The 19,964-nt window shown below is 37.4% G+C and overlaps 1 protein-coding gene across 1 annotated transcript in view; it reads left to right on the forward strand.

Moving 5' to 3' along the window:
- LOC114651437 (macrophage mannose receptor 1-like) overlaps positions 1-19,964 on the forward strand; it is a 51,219-nt gene that overhangs the window by 20,012 nt on the left and 11,243 nt on the right. Inside the window, exons 4-5 of the mRNA XM_028801318.2 lie at positions 10,126-10,464; positions 10,641-10,958. Coding sequence (XP_028657151.1) covers positions 10,126-10,464; positions 10,641-10,958 — 657 coding nt within the window. The remainder of the gene's footprint in view (positions 1-10,125; positions 10,465-10,640; positions 10,959-19,964) is intronic.

The following is a 19,964-nucleotide window of genomic DNA, read 5'->3' on the forward strand; positions in this document are numbered from 1 at the left end:
GGTGGAGGAGGACAGGTACTTTAGGACAGCCCAGGTTTACAATGTCACATAACTTTACAGGCAGTAGTATAACTACACATTTATGTAATAACTGTGAAAGTTCTAGTTCACTGTTAAAAAGCTAGTAAGTAATACATTAAAATGAATGTCTTAATGATCAGAATATCTCTCTATTATGAAAAAAAATCTTGGGAGAGAGACTAGAGAGACGAGACGTGATCTTCTTGGAAGACAATTTGACGTCCCGTGAGAGACAAGGCAGTGAGGCAACATTTAAAACAAGTTCAGGAACATCTAACCTAGCAGTTGTTGAAATGCTTTTGGTAGAGACGCTTGCTCTTAAAACAACGAGAAGCAACAAGCAGAACACGCAGCTCGCCAGCAGCAGCAAGCCAGCAGATGATCCGAGCGCTTCTTCTTAGCGTGCGTTCAACCCCCCCCCCCCCCCTTTACAACACGAGTGGCAGAGACACGAAGTAGCAAAAAGACAGCTGCTGTACAGACTTTTAAATAATTGATGCACAGCGCGACAAACATAGCAGGCAGCTCGCCAGCAACAGCAGCAAGACAACATGATCCAATGGCATCTCCTTAGCGTGTGTTCAGCCGCCCTCCTTCACAACGCGAGCAGCATTATACATCCTGTGAGAAAGAGATTTAACCACGCCTGGGTGGTTTTGTTTTGTTTTTACAAAAGATTTAAAGTAAAAGTGAAAATAATGCATATGTAACAAAACCCATGAAAATAACGATCTCTTTAAATTGTATATCCGGTAAATCAAACCCGGGGTAAATGTAGGAAATTTGCCATTTATTTAAAGCATGATTTTAATGCACGTCTTAGGTAGGATGTTTGGATTCGACAAGAAAGCATTGGGGATAGACGCCTCAAATAAGAAGTGTGTTATAGTATAGTAGTGTATCCTGTAATAGCGACGATTGTATCACTATAGGCCTTTTTAATAATATTCAAAAGGCAAGTTTTAGGGGAATATTATAGTCAAGGCCGAAATTAATTACCAAAAAAATAATAGGGCTAGCTTTACAAATAGTGGAGTACATGAGCAGGACATTTTGGATGTAATCAATGGCTGTTTTTAAATAAAATATGGTAAAAATATGAGTTGTCTAGATTGAGCATTTTGTGATAACTAGGACAGAATTCAGGGTAGCAATCATCAAATCATTAGGTTCCAGTGATCATAATATAATATAATTTCACTGTGTTTTGGAAGGGCACATATAGAAATGAAAACAGTTATGTTTAATTGCAGCAGGGCAAATTTTGAACAGATGTATCAGCAATTAACTAAGATAAATTGGGATAGGGTTTTACATATAAAGACAGATGAAGATGTGTAGGGAAAATTTTAATATTTTACATTGTGAAGCCAACCTGGACACATACAGGCACAAGACAGGTTCTGCCACACTACACCCATTTATTTATAGTTCTTGTGCACATACACCAGCACCAAGACACAGTATGACACACCACAATACTTCCTTCTCTGCTGCCTGTCCATTCGCCTCCACTCCTGCTCAGGCTTTGTCCTCTTCTTCCCGACTCTCGCCAAAGAATGGTGGGGAATGGTCCTTTTTATAGGGCACTCGGAAGGACTTCAGGTGCACAACAAGCTTCTTCTGGCCAAATAGGGCCCTGAAAATGTCCATGCGCCCCCTGGCAGTGGCCACAGGCCCCAGCAGGGTTGAGCTCCCATGCTCATGACCTGTGGCCCCACTGGAAACAAGGGAGTTGCCCTCTGTCGGCCCGGGGGAGAAATTGTCCTGAAAATACTCTCTCCCCAAGTCCTTCCACACTCAGGGTGTCATGGCTGCCCGCCACAACATGCAGGACCCCAAAATACAGAACTCCAAATGGAAATTAACTTGAACTTTATTGCCAGGCAACACAGTTGCTACGATATTCTCTTGGTTTTACATCAACACACATAACAAGGTAAATATAAATTAAACAACACAATCTGCAATAAATGACATCACCACAGCATTGTATACAGTAGTGATGAAAAAAATATTGCACAAAACACAGATATATAAAACAATATTGTAACGAAGAATTTCACTGCTTTTGAATAATATATCTTTATAAAACAAACACAAAATAGACATATTTTAAAATGGATGGAGGAGTATAGAAATCAGGAAAAAATGGAGATGAATTGGAGATTGTATTTAACCATAGTGACAGCAATAGGAAATAAACTGTTTCTGTGTCTCGGAGTTCTTGCCTTTAGCGACTGAAAACATTTGCTTGATTGTAATAACTGAAAGAGATATTTTTCTGGGTGAGTGTAGTTTTAGATTATATTTCCACTACGTTTCCTGACCCATAATGTATACAGGACACCAATGAAGTCCAGTTTCAGGCTTACAGTCTTTTCTGCAGTCCAACCAACATGTTGCAATTTATGTTTGGAGTGATCAGATGCATCAGCATACCACATTGTTATGGAGAAAGTGAGGATGCTTACAATAATAACTGTATTAAAACTGTACCAGCACTAACTAGGACAGATTAAACTTTTTAAGTTGACTGAGGAAAAACACGGCAGTGGTGCCAAGTAATTTTAATGATTCCACCTTGTTCACAGTGCCACCATTTATAACTAGGGATGTAGGAGATGAGGAGTGTGTCCCAAAATCCACAATGATTTCTACTGCTTTCAAGGAATGTTTGTTAAAATTGTTGAGGGTACACAAATAGACAGGCTGATTCATCTCCCCCCTAATACAGCTCCTCATCTATATTTGTAATCAGACCAATCAGGGTGGTGTCATCAGCAAACTTCAGCAGGTTACCAGAAGGGCCACTGGAAGTGCATACTATGGTGTGGAGAGGGGAAGGGAGACAGAGCACAGACTTGAGGGGACCCTGGCTGATATTCACACATTCTCACTGTGTAACTGTGTTCCTTAGGAAGTGAGAGATACTGTATATGGCATAGTCCAAATTCATACTGTGGACGATCACTTAGACAAGACAGCAGGTGTGGTCATATAGCAGCTTTATTGTTTCCACATCGTCACAGTGAGCAGGTTTCAGAATTAAGCAGGCAATCAATATTACATGACAGCGTCAGGGCTCTTCTGAACCCTGTTTATTGGGTGGGGCAAGTTTTTTAAACCCCTAGAATGCATGATTTAACATTCATTATGAAAATGCAACAGTCAACACTTTATTATACACAATCCTTGAGCCCCTTCAATGCTCCTTTTGCAACTTGATTCCTTGGCTCCTTGTTATGGCATTCAGATGTAAACAAAGGGAAAACGTGATAAGGCAGTCTCAGTGTGGAAGCTTAGACCTTGAGTCCTTCTGACAAATATTTTTTCTGTTTGCTCAGCAAAGCATGTTTTTAAAGCTTACTTCTGCTTAACTCCTTAGACAAGGATTAGTACAAGGGAATGAAGAGAACATTCATCTTCCACAATACAGAGAGGTTTGCTATGGAGAAGCTCTGAAATCTATAAACACAATTCTGGTGTAAGAAGATGAGGTGTCTAAATGCTGTAAGATGTAGTAGAGAGCCATGTTTACTGCATTCTTAACTAAATTGTTGGCATGGAGAGCAATCAGGATCAAAGAGAGACTTTTTGAAAGCTTTCAGATGGCAAAGAATAGTTATTATAGAGGTGTTATTTAGACAGAGAATATTTTACGACCCCCGTGACACTGTAGTTAGGATATAGTGGGTTGGATAATGGATGGATGGATGGATGGATGGATGGATGGATGGATGGATGGATGGATGGATGGATATTTTACTTTATATATTTATGAAACCAGCAGGGACTTTACACTGAGCCAAAGACTGACTGAAAATTTCTGTAAATAGATGTTCTAACTGATCAGCACAATGTCTTAGTGTGTAGGAAAAAATTATGTCTGGGCATTACAACATTGCTGTCAGGAAGTGCAAACAGACGTCTTGCTCAGAAATGTGTAAAGGGGATGTGCAGTTGGACTGTAAGAGAGATAAGTCAGATGGTTAGTTGTGATGGAGGGGTGCTTTTCAAACCTGAAATAAAAACAGTTCCACTGTTCAAACAGTTAAAAAAATATTAGGAAGGCTAAAAAGCAGTTGAAGAGACAAAAGATAACCCAAAGAGATTCTTTCAGTATTGTAGTAAAAGAACTATCAGGGAGGAGGTGAAATGTGTAGGGAACTGAAGGGTGGAGCTATAAAAATGAAAATGCACTTACATTTTTCTGATGTTTACGTATGTGAAGAGGTTAATAACCTCCCGACAGCACCAGAACCTACTAAGGTGGTACATAGAGACTTGGAAATTGTTATAGGAAGAAGAATTAAATTGTACATAAGGACTGTAGATTGAGGAAAAGTAAAGAGTCTTGATTAAAGGAATGTTCCTCCTAAAAATTATTATGGGTTTATATGTTACTTACATCTTGTAGTTTGTATTTGTGATAAAGAATAAAAATAATCTCATGTTTTCATGGATAAAGTACAAAGATTGCAATAGAATGGGACACAATAGTGACCAATGCTGGCCAACAGCAAACTGGAAGGGTGCCAGTCCATTGTATGGCAAACACATACACACACAAACGCACACACATGCACATACACACTTGGGCAACTTTAACAAAGGCCATTCATCTATGTTTAACCTTGTTGCAGTTTAGAAAGTTCAGTACATATGTTTTATATAGTGATAGTGCAGAGCTGTCATTCCTGCCTCACAGTGCCAGGCCTCCACATGAAGTCTGCCTGTTTTCCCCAGGTATTTGCAGATTGTTTCTCATCAGTGAGTGTCAGTGAATTTACCCAGTCAAAAACATTGTGCTCAGCTCTTTCATTAACATATCCTCAACAATGGCTACTCATCATGCATTTAAAAAATCAATAATTGATTTGTGGTGTTTTAATCTGCTCTATTGCAGTCTCTGACTTTTTATTCTGTGTGCTGAAACCCTAGAAAAGGTGGCTTTTTTAAATCTAAAACTTTTATTAAAAAATACAATGCAGTGTAATACAGTGAAACTTATATGTGCCATTTTCATTAGGGTTTGGGTTGTTGGCATTGGGTTTTCATAACTCCCACCTATGGCAGCTGCTGAAGGTACACAAATGAGCATGAAACACATCTTTACTTTAAGAAAATGATGAAGGACAAAAATTTCAGTTTACTTTTGTTATCACAAGCCTGCTTCAGAAATGCACAAGGCTCGTTTTCTTACACAAAATACTTTGCTACTCCAAACTGGACATATTCAGCTTCTCTTTATAATAGGACCATATTACCCTTCAGTTCCATTACAAAGCGTAAAAGCAGGCTAGTCATTTTTTAAAATGTATAAAATATACTTCATTATGGAATGCAGTTTCATGTGGCAAACTAATATATACAATGACTGTGAAGAAATAACTTCAGCTTGAAAAATATTAAACATCCTTTAAGACACCGAAGTACCTGTTGAAATTTAGCCTGGATATCGGGACACACCCTACTCTTTACAGAGGATGCCCAGGGATCTTTTACATGTCATTCAAAGGATGGCGCAATTTTAACAGCACAGTGTTCCCAATCACTGCACTGGGGCATTGAGGTCCACATTCAGACCACAGGGAAAGGGCCCCTGCTGGCCTCACCAACAACTCTTCCAGCATCAAACCAAGCTTTTCCTATATAGTCTCCCTACCAAGTACTGGCTTGGCCCGAACACGCTTAGCTTCAGGTGGTGGACCCCTTCTGAAGTGAATGTGGTATAGCTGCTGATTTAAGGTAAGAAAGCAAATATTTATGCATTTCTGAAATAATGACCCTTTGGCTATTTCTGGATGCATGTGTCCCATCTTTCATCTATATTACTTCACTGATAGCAATCAATTTATCTGCGCTCAGAGAATTTGTTCTTTTTGTGTATGAATGGATTTCATAATTGTGGTAACTCCTTGCTGGTTTGGAACCATAAACACTACTTCTTCCTACTTCCTGGCTTACTGTGGTTTCATAAACACATGTTCAATTCTACATTAATAAATTAGATGGCTCATTTAATTGAATTATTTAATCACTGAGCTGTACGAAACTACTGGTTTTTGTGTTGTTTACTCCACTGAACCCCTGTTCATGATGAACTTTTTGAAATTCTGTAAACTCTGTATGTTAAGTTGGGTTAATGTAATATACATGCAAAATTTCATTAACATCCATGCAGCTGTTTTGCAGTAATGCATAGTTTTATTATTGTTGGCATGGAAATTAAATTTTGGTCATACTCATTACAAATCTGTTTTATAATGGAACTTTTGAAAGGCCTTGACGACCAGATTTTACATTGAATCAACAATAGTATACATGTACAATTTCGTTAAACTTGACTAACCTGTGATTCAAGCCCCCAGACCCCACTTACAACCACCATTCCTAATGAAATTTTTGAAATACCATGTATCCTGAATTTTAAGATTTATTATATTTGCAAACTTTCATTAAGATCACAGTTTTTAGGTTGCCCCATTACAACACCCCTCTTCAAAGCAATTTTTGAACACCATATAACTTATATTTTACGGTGAACCAATGGCGACCTACAAGCCAAATTTTATGAAAATCAGCTTAGCCATTTTTGCATGATTGACACACAATCAGACAGACAAACAAACAGACAAGATGCAATCTGAGGATTCAAATGAGGTCTATAGTTTTCAACATTGATAAATAACATCAAACGTAGGCAAACAATTCAAAAGACTGACAAAACTATTACAATTTTATCCATATAGATTAACCAAAATTAGTTTGGACAAATGAAATTGATATATGACACTAAAAATGAAAAAGTGGTTGTGTTATCGTGATATTTCCCTCTAGTTACCCTATTTTCTTCAGGGATAAGTGTACTGACCAGATTCGTTACCGGGTTGGTCTGCTGTCGCACCTTAAGATTAACACACACATGCTATATATATAGATATACACATACACACAGAAACCTCAACAGTGCCCTATGAATGGCGCGCACATGGCTGGTTATTCTCTACTACTTTTAACCATACAAATGCCCTATGAATAACACAACTTGTCACTCTCTTAGCATATCAAGAGATTTACTTATTGTGAGCATGAACAACATATGATATTTTAAATATATCTCTGACCTAAATATTAGTTTTGTTTCTAGGAATATATTCAAACATACAAAGGGACAACATCCATGGCTATAGGCCATTTATCAACCAAGAATACCATACTTTACGTACTGTTCCGTACTATTGGGTGGAGCTCACACCTCAGCCCTTAATAAACCTTTTAGCATGGAGTGTATGGCAAATGTCCAACTGCCCCAGGTGGCCTTAATAAAATGACCTTATTACCACAATGACTCTAAATATGAAGACAAATTATAGAAAGTTAAAAGTAGCATGGTATTTATTACATGAATAATAACACCAAATAGAAAAAGGAATCATAGAAAATAAGACTGATAGTAAAGTCTGGATATAGTCTTTAGGAAAAGCTTACAAAAAAGTAAAGATATCAAGGATGAATGTCCCAGGGTGGCATTGATCTAGCACTCGACATTGTTCATAAGATGCTTTGCTGACAATCAGATGAAAGCGGTTGCACGTGGCTGGTGCCCTCACCTGATGTTGCTCTTGCCCTCCTCTGACATTGTTTTGTTCTCTTCTGATGTTGCTCTTCAGACGAGCCATATTTATCACGCAGGGTTTTGCAACACATGATTGTTAGATATTCTGACTAGCTGGCTGTCAACATGATGGATGAATTCACCCAGACTCCTTAATCTATTTGAAATATGTCCATTTTTTTCAAGCAATTAAGTTTCTAATTTTTTAATAATCTCCTGTCTCAAGCTGTAAACCAATTTAGTCCTGGTGCCCTTCCCTTCACAGGTGATAAAATCATCAGTACAGCTTGAGGCATCTTCTGAATTCCTGCTCAGTTCAAACAGATGGTACCGTGATTGATAGTGGTATAATTCAGGAAAACAGATTGCCTTTGATGCTAACTGTTCATGCAAGTGATCTGTATTTAAGTTCATCTGTTGTTTTGTCTTGAGCAAAATAAAATGAAAATATAGACCAAAATTTACAGATTTTGCACAGCACAACTGTGATATCCAAATTATGAAATATAAAAACCCCAGGCCCCCTCAGGTCAGACAACTTCCCAAAACCATTCCTGGACCCTCCCAATCTGTATCCCCATCCCCAACCAATCCACAAACCACAGCCCAGCAGCTGACTCACTGCACTGTGTGAAATATAAAAAAAAAAAAATACTGCAAAACAACAACAGGCAGAGAGGCCCAAAACCAAGTCAACCCCATCCCTAACTCCCAAAATCAAGTACAAAAATGTGAGGCTTGTCCTCCTGATCATCAAGTTTAGTTAATCAGCAACCTCTTTATGAAGTGTGTTCTTCTCAAATCATGATGGGATATAGTTTACTGCAGAGCTTGGTTATCTCTGTTCAATTTTGCCCATTTGTCTTCAATAGCAGCCAACTCGATGTCCATCAGTTAAGTTGGTCTGCATTTTTGTAGTAAGCATGTTAGTATATTCGAGATTTCACATCAAGTCATTTGACATGTCCAAGCTGTGTTTGGATTATGAAGGAGGATGATCCCGCTTCTTTGAAGCATTAAATGTTGTGAAGTGAGAAATTTGAACAGTTGAAGTAATTTATTCTCAGTGACAGTTAAGTATTATATTTTTATTTAAATATCAGAGTCAATTAATTGCACCACGAAACAGAGTTCTAGATAGCCATTACTGTGTCACATTATGTGAAAATCGTTACCTTTTTAATTGTACATACATTTTAAAAAGCAGTGGCAGCAATGTGACTCCATTGTCAGTTATACTTCCTCACACTCCCAGAGTCATAGAATGTTGTTCCCGTGTATGCTTGGATTTTCCCATGGCACTGTACTGTTCTCATGCATTTTAAAAATATGTACATTAGGTTGAATAGCAACTGGAAATTCAAACAAGATTACTAGACAGAATGTTTATATATCCTTTTTTTATACTTGTATTATGGGCATACTCTCTCATTACAAGCTAATTTGTTAGCAATCCATTCTCCCATTCTTTCAAAATTTCACAAGTTGTGATTTCTGCAAAATTTACTTAAATATGTATGTTACACTGCATTTCTGTCTCACAAAAGATCATGCTTCTTACCTTGAAACGATAGCTACAGTAGCACAACAGGAGTAACTATCCCAGAGCAGCAACAGATACTTTTTAAAAGAAAAGAAACAGAAACAAAGAATATCAGGAAATATCCAGAAAGGTGTTGCTTTATACAGTCCATGTTTGACAAGGCTGTGGGCAAATTACAAACATTTGGTCATTTGATCCTGAAGACACATCCTCAAATCTAATCATGCTGCACCTCTCTAATAGCCATTTGCATGTGATTCATGTATATACAGTACGTAAAATCAAAAATTGTTTGGATGACTGTTTGTTGGTTTGCCAATGCCTCAAAAACAGCTGAACTGATTGTCACTAAATTTTGCATGTGTGTTGCCATTGGTCCATCTTAAAATATAGGCTATATGGCATATTAGGAAGAGGGATTGTAATGGGATGGTGGCAACCCAAAAAAAATAGCACCAACATAGGGAAGACATCATCACACATAAACTTTTTTACCAGTCAAAGTAGGATCTCCTCTAAGTCCACAGGTGCATTATTTTCTATTCAACTAATTTGCGTAATAGTTTAATTGTCTCACTTGATTACTTCTTTTATCTAGAAATTGTTTTGTCTCATTGTGGGTTGTGCTTAACCATGTTGAATTTCAAAAAGATGGTTTCTCCCCATTTTTTTTTTATTCGAGGAGGTGTTCCAGCTAGTAATGTCTAGATGGAAATTTTAAAAAATCATAAAGCTTTTTGATTTTTAAGATTACAGCAAAGTTGTACACAAATTAATTAAGTATATTTGAGTTATGCAAAATCAGGAATTAAGAAGACATCACAAAATTAAAAAATAAATCTTATTTACTCTTCTGTTTAAATGCCATGGCAAATTAGGAGGACCTTTATTACTTTGCTCTCTTTTAAACACAGTTTCTTTATATGTTCTGTATTCACAGAAAATAGCAACATAAATGAGAGATATGTTTGGATAAATAGCAGAATGAACTGGAGCAGTGCTCAGAACTACTGTCAAGTGAACTACACAGACCTGGTCAGTATAAGAAATGAGAATGAAAATCAGCAGATAATGGAGAAAGCACAAGGCAGTCCATTTTGGATTGGTCTGTTCAACAACCCTTGGAAGTGGTCTGATGGAGAGAATTCAATATTTCAAATCTGGACACAAAATCAGCCAGATAATTATCTTCGTAATGAAGCATGTGTGGAGATTTTGTCAGATGGATCATGGAATGATGATTTCTGTGGGAAAAAGAACTACTTTTTCTGCACTAACAGTAAGGTTCTGTATAATGTTTTTAGTTATTACAACAATATTTCTCAATTAAAGCTTGTTTGCAATGAATACAAATATAAGGAAAGGAGGAATAATCAGGTTAATAAAATAAAAAGGTTAATAAAATAGTCAAGTTAATATTTGCATTATTGTAATTCTGCTTACATTGTTTCTTAGAGTCTAAAGTGACCACATCATTCGACTTGGTAGAATATTCACTGTCATGGCTTGATGCCCAGAGGTACTGCAGAGCAAACTACACAGATTTGATGACAGTGGAGAACCAAACAGAAAATCAGAAGCTGCAAAAACCACCACAAGATCAAGGTTATTGGATTGGTCTCAGCCATGAAAATGATAACTGGCAGTGGTCAAACAAAAGTCCCCTCACATATACAAACTGGAGACGAGAGTTTTCATGTGCAGTGCTCCAGTCCGATGGTTCTTGGAATGACTCAGACTGCAGTGAAGAGAAACCTTTCATGTGCTACAACGGTGGGTATTTTGTAATCCTATTAATGTCACCTTTAAAGCCTCTATGGCATCATAGTAAAGGAACATTGCAAAAGAATAGATTTAAAACAGTTAATTTTATTATTTCACTCTTAAAATCTACATCAGCTGCTTGATCAGTTTATTGGACAAACATTTTTTCAGAAACAAATTTTATAAATGCAAATAATTGTACAGTGCTTTTCCTGTGTTCACACTCATAGTTGCTTTTATTTACATAAATTTGACAGTTTACAAAATCCAGTTAAATGCTTAAAGGGCATGCCTTCATGTTTTCCATTGATCAGGTTAATTTATTGAATTTAAATTTGCATCTGTATAATTTTACTGAGGAATCACTTAAGATAATAAGGTAATACAACAAAAACACTCTTAATCAATAACCACATATTACCTGAAAAAGAGATAATTTACATAAATATACCATAAGTAGTGTGAGCTGAAGTGGCAAATGTAAGAAGAAGGTGTAAGTATCCCAGTTCAATACATAAGTTTGGAATATGTTAATTGGCGAAGTCCAGCATAGACCCTTCCTAGTAATCTTCAAACTGAACAACTCTGAAGATTTGATTTGATGCACACAAATTGGTGGGCTGTGTTCTGAAAGTAGCACAGCAGCATTTTATGGTATATTCTACATATTTGGCTTTGGGCTGGGTGGCACGGTGGCACAGTTGTAGCACTGCTGCCTCACAGTAAGGAGACCTGGGTTCGCTTCCCGGGTCCTCCCTGCATGGAGTTTGCATGTTCTCCCCGTGTCTGCGTGGGTTTCCTCCGGGTGCTCCGGTTTCCTCCCACAGTCCAAAGACATGCAGGTTAAGTGGATTGGCGATTCTAAATTGGCCCTAGTGTGTGCTTGGTGTGTGGGTGTGTTTGTATGTGTCCTGTGGTGGGTTGGCACCCTGCCCAGGATTGGTTCCTGCCTTGTGCCCAGTGTTGGCTGGGATTGGTTCCAGCAGACCCCCGTGACCCTGTGTTCAGATTCAGTGGGTTGGAAAATGGATGGATGGCTTTGGGCTGGGTGATCGGGCACTCAAATGGCAGCTGCAGTGGGATCATATGTCTGTCGATGCAGATCTTCTCTTGAAAATGGGAAATGCAGTGTTGTTGTCCTCAGAGTCTGTCTGCTTGAGTGAAGTGTCCTGGGTATTGTGTGCTGAGGTTTCACAAATGTATAATCAATTATATGATTTGATGAGGGATGATCCACCTCCAAAAGCAGCCTGTCTCAAATGGGATGGCTTACGTTTTTCAGTTAATAAATTGTGGATCTTACCTTGAAAGTACTAAACTTACTTTGCCTCAGAGATGTCATAAATGAAGAACCAGCTGAACCAGTGGCTTTGCACACTAGCAGAGGACCTGGACAATGAGTGAATTTAAAAAATGAGCTTCTAAAGTGGTAAGTGCTGGAACATCTGTGTCAGCAGAGCATACTTGTTTCTCCACCCAACTATAAATGTTTCCTCAAACGCAGTGGGGCCATAGTGACTAAGGTTTTGAAACTTAACCTAAGAATGATATCTCTCTAATCCCCAGGTTCAAGTCAGTTTGGAACCCTTACGGTAGATCTTTGAATACCAGGCTCAAACAGTAGAAAGCTGACACACTCAAAACAAACAGCCAAGCAGGATTCTCAGAATGATCAGGCTCTTCAGCTAAACCATGCTTTTACCTTTACCGAACATTTATAAATAGAAATGAATTAATGGGTTTCAAAATGGGCCTTCTCACTCTTTGTGGAGTTTGCATGTTCTCCCCATGTCTGTTTATCCCTTTATTCATGAACTCTAGTTTTTTTTTATCACATGCTCAAGACATGCATGCTTGATTAAGTGGTGAGAACTGACAGCCGTATTGTGATCAAGGATGGGGCTCTGCATAAGAATGGTGACCCTTCTAGTGTTGGTTGCATCCAACTCTGTCATGCTAGAATCTTACCAGTAAAACAATGATCTGGATTAAGTGTATTTGATATGAAGATGGTAATTAGCAGGCTGCACCTGTAGGAGTTTAAAGTGAGTCCATGATTAAGATGGGTTGAACAGAGCAAAAGACTGTAAGGGAGATTAAAGAGAAGGAAAGGGAAAAATTAGAATCATGGCTGAGCCAGTGCTGCTGCAGAGAGGAGGGCGGCAGTCAGGAATGGGGCCCTGAAAAAAACAAGCAGTCGATGGTCACAGGGCCTGGTTAATGCTGCTAAGGGTACTAGGAGGAGGAGAGTCCAACTGCTCCAGTGGGAACCTGTTGAAAGCAGAGGGGTGGTGGCAGGAAAAAAGGAGTAGGGTTCACAGGGTGATAGGATCACAAGCCAATAAAAAAATGGCTGCGCTTGTCGTTATGTGTCTCTGCTGTCTGAGTAGACCTTGATGGGCGAGCAGCAGAGATGTGGTTTCTAGAGGAATGCACCGTGGCTCATGAGAGTTTTACTAGACAGAACCTGACTATGTTTTTAACCTTAGATTTTAACCTGTTTTTGGATATATTTATTTATGGGACTTTTAACTTCCAATTTTAGAATTATTTTTCTGGATTATTTGAAGACTGTACTTTTTTCACTTTTTTTTTTAATAAAAGCACTGAGCACTGATTTGCACTAACGTTTGCATGTGAGGTGTCCTCATAGTCCAGTCAATCCTCGGACATGACTATTGACTATTGTCGCAGATAAGGCGTTTGTCCACCTCTCGAACCCTCAGGTACCACTCTTGAGACCAGGTGAAAGTACAACAATATTTTATTTTTCTATTGTACAGTGCACCAAGCACTCTCCACACTACACTCATATATAATAAACTATTTCAATAAACCAATCCAATCCTCCACTCCCAGACACTTCGCCCTCCTACCTCCCAGCTCAGCTCAAATGTCTGGGCTTACCCAGAGTCCTTTTATAGCCCCTGACCCGGAAGTGGTTCCTGGCCAAACCCCCAAGTCCTTATCCCTTCCGGGTCAGGGTAAACAGTCCTTTTCATCCCGGGAGCACGTCGCTTCCTCCAGTCACGTGACTGTGACGCACTCCCGGGTTATAGGGCATGCAAGAGCCCACTAGCCCCCCTACAGCGACTCCTGGCGGCCCCCAAGGTATCCAGCAGGGCTGTGTCACAACACTACAAAGTCCATGAGGCCCTGCTGGAACTCGGGGCACGAATATGCTGTCCGGAGGGCTCCTCCTAGCGACCTGGGGGTGGCGACCGGAGTCCATAGCTGGTCGTCCATCACACTATGAAGAAAGCAACTGAACAAAATCTCTATGCTGATAATATTGTTCATTGATCTATTTTATACTAATGCATAAAACACCACACTTACCACATGGATTGAATTTAATTAAAAATATTTGTTGGATTTCTAGGTTCAGGATTAACTTGAATACAAGCATACTCTTCCTGCAATGTTTCTATTTTCTGTAATTGTTTCCATACAGATCATTACCTATAGTTAAAAAAAAATGAAAGATCAATTCAAAATTAGTTTTTGTATTATAGTTGAAAGTGTCAAACAAGATGACAATCTCTTTATTTCACCTTAGCCAAACAATCAACATTACTAAAATGATTATCCTACCAAAGTTTCTATGTCTTTTTCAGAGTATTTCTATATATAACAATTCATTTTTTAAATACGTATATGAAATTGCCATGGATACAAAGGCAATTTTTCAAAGTACTGAACTAGATATTGGCATGGGACTACTAATTTCAAATTTTATTTCTGGATTACAATATACTGCATGTAGTTTGAGACTAGGGAAGGAAGCAGAAACTAGAGAAAATATGCCATCTTGTTTCACAGTGGAAAAGAAATTCTGCTGAAAAATCTAAATATGCTTTTAATTTATACTCCTGCCATTACTAATTAGTTCTAGTAATCTGATGACTCAACACTTGCCCAAAATAGTATAGTCATGGAGGATGCTAAGAAGTCAATTTGTACCCAAAAATCCTTTGATCAGTTACACCTTAGATACAATCTTCTAATAAAACATTCTTCTTAAATTGAAAAACTTTGTTAAAAGGAACCTGACCAACTTTCCTAATTTTCCATCTAATCTTTCATCAGTACCTAACATTGAAAACATACTCTTCACTAATGATGGACATATGTACAGAACTTCCAGACTCTTACTGACTTTTGTCAACAAGTGCACTCCTAGATAGATGATTTAGTATAACATTGATAATAGGACTTTCTAATTAGAAATGCATGACAGGCAAACATTAACAAGACACACTCTGTATCAACTTGTACAAACCACGATGTAATTCTGTTAAAAATTGTGCATCACACATACCTATCTCAGCTAAGATTTTTCAAAAGATCACAGATATGATTGACAATATTAGTAGCCCTTCACTTGAAAAAAAAACCCAAACTTTTTTTCTCTGATCTAAACTGAAACTGGCAGAAGTGTCTGGTATCTACAGTTCTTTAAATCACATTTTATAAAAGAACAGAAATTTTGTTTTTGATTTATGACCGAACATATTATTTTAAATAATTAAACAAGTGAAAATGGCATGGGCAAAAATATTAGTTCCCTTAATCCAATATTTTGCAGCACAGCTTTCAGAAGCAATAACTGCTGTCAAGCACTTTCTATATTTCTGAGTTAGATATCTACATTTCTTAATTGATTGTCTGTCCCATTCTTCTTCAGTTGTCTTAGATTTGACAGGTGCCTTCTCCTAATTGCAACTTTCAGCTTTTTCAGGAGATCAGGACTCATAGCAGGTCACTTCAGAATGGCATGGTGTTTTTTTCTTCAGTATTCTTGGGTACTTTTTGAAGTATGTTTTGGGTCATTATCTAGTTGGAGGGCTCCTGACCTAAGACTGATCTCTACATTTCACACCAAAATGCCCTGATAGTCTTCTGATTTTGTTGTGCTCTGCACAAGCTGAAAGAAGCTGGAAAAGCAAACACAAAACATCACTACACCTAATCTGTGTTTGATGGTAGGGATGGTGTTCTTTTCTTTGAAAGCTTCATTTTTTTTACTGTGAATAGAGAGTTGGTATGGTTTACTGAAAAGCTCTTATTTTGTTTTGTCTACCCACAAGGACATTCTCTCAGATGTATCATGGCTTAACAATCTGCATTATGGCAAACTTCAGAGCTTGTTTGTATTTCTCATATAGAAGTGGGGTCTTTTCAAGGTTTTCTACTATGGATTACAATTTAATCCAGCCATCGATGAATTGTACTTAGAATTTGGAGGACAGTGTGGACGTGTATTGAAGTTTTCCTTGGTTCTTTTTCCATCATTCATAGTCTTTCTGTTCATCTTTTGAGTCAGCTTTTTCTTGTGCAGTCACATCTACAGATGTCAGTTACAGTCACATGGGACCTAAACTTCTTGATAATATTGGCAATAGTGGTCACAAGAACATTAAACTGTTTGAAGATGGTCTTGTCACCGTTACAATGACCAAGCTTGACTGTTAATGTCTGTCTTGCCTCCTCAGACAACTCTCTGCTTTTTCCCATGTTTAATGTGATATAAAACAAATTGTGTGAGTTGTCATCTCCATTTAAACTTGTCGAATGAGTGATTATAAGATTAAAGACACTTGTGAAAATCATTGAAAGTCAATTAACCTGATGGAAGGATCAATACGAGACAATTACTTCCTATAACTTGCAAAGGGTCCAAACATTTCATCCTTGGCAGTTTGGAATATCATTGTGTAATAAGCAAGATTCAAGTTCTTTTTATGGCTTTTATGTTTTCTTCCACTGGACACCAAGGATATTCAAGATTGGATGATATTTTCATTTCAATACTTATCAGGAAGAATGGTGCATTATTTGAATAAAAGGGGGGTTACAGGGTTTGTACTTGCTTTGAAACCTATGCTCCGGCCTTCCTCTATTTCCTTCCTCAGGATTAAATAAGTTAAAAAATGACATGACAAGACAATATATTTGGGCACATCTGTATGAACAAATTTGTCAGCTACCTTCCTTGTAAGGTTATAGGTTTTAGGAATACATTTAATGTTATATTTCAGCCAGGGTTCCTCTCCTGGATGGGGTTCAAATCCTTGTTTTTTGTCCTTTTTGAGTCATTATCTGTATGTTGATGCTTCTTTTATTTATTATCTGCTTTGTTTTATATGCCTGTGTTATGTGCCTTGTGCTTTTTGGGTGGTTCCTTATCAGGCAGGATCACCTGCCCATCACTGCCAGAGACTTCCCTCATGCCAATAAAAGAGAGGGATTCCTACAGTCCCTGGTGGTTTATTTGGATGTGCTAGGGAGTTGTGAGTTTACTTGTGTTATTTTTTTTCTGTGCTTACACTTTTTTGCACTTTGTTGGACTTTTTTGACATTGTTGTTATTTTTTTTGCTGCATTGGAAATAATTTGCTTTTGCTGGGAATTCCTTTATGCTTTTTCTGCTCCTTGGAAATTCATGGTGTAACTGAGCATTATTGTGAGTAGTAAACCTTTATTTATTTTATAAAGATTCTATGTGGTGCTCTGTTGCTAGCCAGGGTTTTTAAAAGGGATTCAAGCCCCCTGTGGGCATTTTTGGGACTTACATGCTTTGAGACTCCTAGTCACAACTCTAAACATTTATCACAATAATAATACCATTATTTGGAGTAAAACCAGATGGGACAACATTCAGTCATAAAAAGTCTACTGTTTTTATTTCTAAGATTTTTTAAAATTATAATCCAAACTAAGAAGTTCAGAGTAAATTGAAGCCTTACAGAGCTCCAGGAAGTGATTTAATTAAGTAAAGGGTCCTTAAAGAATAATTCGAGCTGTCAGGAATCTTGTGTCAGCTTTTCAATTGCTCCCTGAAAGAGCGCAGAGTGCCAAAGCTTTTGGAAGAGACTCTTAAGTCCCAATCCTAAAAATAGTATTAAATGATAATCATTCAATGGCACTTGTATCACTTTTAGCATAATGCTTGAAGTGGCTTGTTTTTACCTTACTTTACAGGTTTGTTCCTCTTTGGATCCATTGCAGTTTTCATACACAGAACCAATCAGTGGAGGATGCAGTCATGACAGTTCCTTATGCCAGTTATATACCCTTGGAAAAACCAAACTCTTTTATGAAAATACTGTTTGTCAATTTTACTTCATCCTTTAACAGCAAGAAGCTGGATATCCTTTGTAGTATATTACAGGTGGACTCCTATCTATCTCACCTTATGGATTATGGACATTCTCCTTAACAGGGTGCAGTTTGTTAAGACTCATAATTATATTTCTACAGTCCATTATACATCATTAGGACTGCACAAGGCACGGTAAAGGCCCCTGCACTCTACTCTAGCTATACTAATAGCTTGAGAGGATCTAACATAAGACATAAGATATGCTTATTAGTTTTAGGAAGAATGATGAACCAGTACAACCACTGGTTCTTAATGGAAAAGATGTTGAGAGAGTTAGCAGCTTTAAATATCTGGGAACTATATTGGATAACTTTAATGAACACACTCAATATATCTACAAATGTGTCAACAGTTCAGCTATTTAAGAAGAAGGCTAAGGAAAATGAAGATTTCAACTAGCATTCTAAGGAGGTACCATACATGGCATATTCCTGGAATGATTTGACACCTTTTATTGGCTAACTAAAAAGATTACAATATGCAAGCTATCGAGGCAACTCAGACCCCTTCTTGAAGCAAGAAGTAATACAGAAACTGGAGTTCCCTGTGTTTATATACACACTAGGACAAGTAACAACATTGGTAAATCTTTAAGTGAGATATCTTAAATGTAAAAAATTAATAGATCTCTACAGGCTAAGATTCACTTAACAAGAGAGAAGAACAATGTATGGTCAAGATCTTTGGATAACATAACTGTTCAACAAAGTCTTTTGAAGTTTCTGATGAGTTTTTCCATACAATGGGGGTCTGTAGACAGGTTGGCTGGGTCAGTGATGCAAACAGTCCTCACACATGGCCATAAAACTCTTGTCTCTATTCAAACCATGTTGTATTAAATTTTAACATGAGTTTATCCAAAGAGCTTGACCATACATCTCCAGTTTCTCTATTACATCTTGCCTGAAGAAGGGGCCTGAGTTGCCTCGAAAGCTTGCATATTGTAATCTTTTTAGTTAGCCAATAAAAGGTGTCATTCTACTTGATTTCTCACTACATTCATAATGGCTAACATGGTACAACACCCTAGTACTATAAAATGTAATGAAATAGTATGTGGCATAAATCAGCAATATAGAAAGTCTGTTTTGGGTAGAAGTTAGTAATTCAATTTATTTGTGCACTTTATCTACAGTATATTACAGTTTCTTGGAAAACTTCAATATTACAGAAAATTATACTGAATGTAATACTAGATGTTTGGTGAGGTTCGTGTCCTTTGCAAGTATAATAACAATCTGCCTTCTTAATATGAGTTTAAAGTAATTGACTAGAGGAGCTTCTAGAATTGGTCCATTGAAGCAAGGAATGAAACTAGAGAGTTTTATATACCTTAATTATCTGAAATTGAATGTGTTGTAGACACATGGTATGGTATTGTATTACTTTTTCTATGACACATTATTTCTGTGAAAGCTTATTTTTTAAATTTTATTGTGAAATTTTCATTGTAGGAAGACTATGTTCGTATTTATTACTAGAGACATGGGCACCAACTCAACAAAAACATTTACTAAAAGCTACAGTGTATATACAAATTCAACAATAACCACCAAAATAATAATAATAATAATAATAATAATAATAATAATAATAATAATAATAATAGAAGCACTGGAGATACAAACATAACAAAATAAATTACAAATCATCATGGCAACAAAACTGCAACTCCAGCATTGCTAAAGTTTAATTTAATTCAAGTATAAACCTTTCTCAAATGAGAAGACAATAAAACCTGAATTCCACAAATCTATAACTTAAATGATTGTGCTCTTCATATTTGCTCCTGGTGTGTTGAACAAGTTTTACATTTTTGGATTCTCATTGGAAAAATCTCTGCCACTGTGC

The sequence above is a fragment of the Erpetoichthys calabaricus genome, chromosome 1, assembly GCF_900747795.2.
Source record: "Erpetoichthys calabaricus chromosome 1, fErpCal1.3, whole genome shotgun sequence".
NCBI classification, from domain to species: Eukaryota; Metazoa; Chordata; class Cladistia; order Polypteriformes; family Polypteridae; genus Erpetoichthys; species Erpetoichthys calabaricus.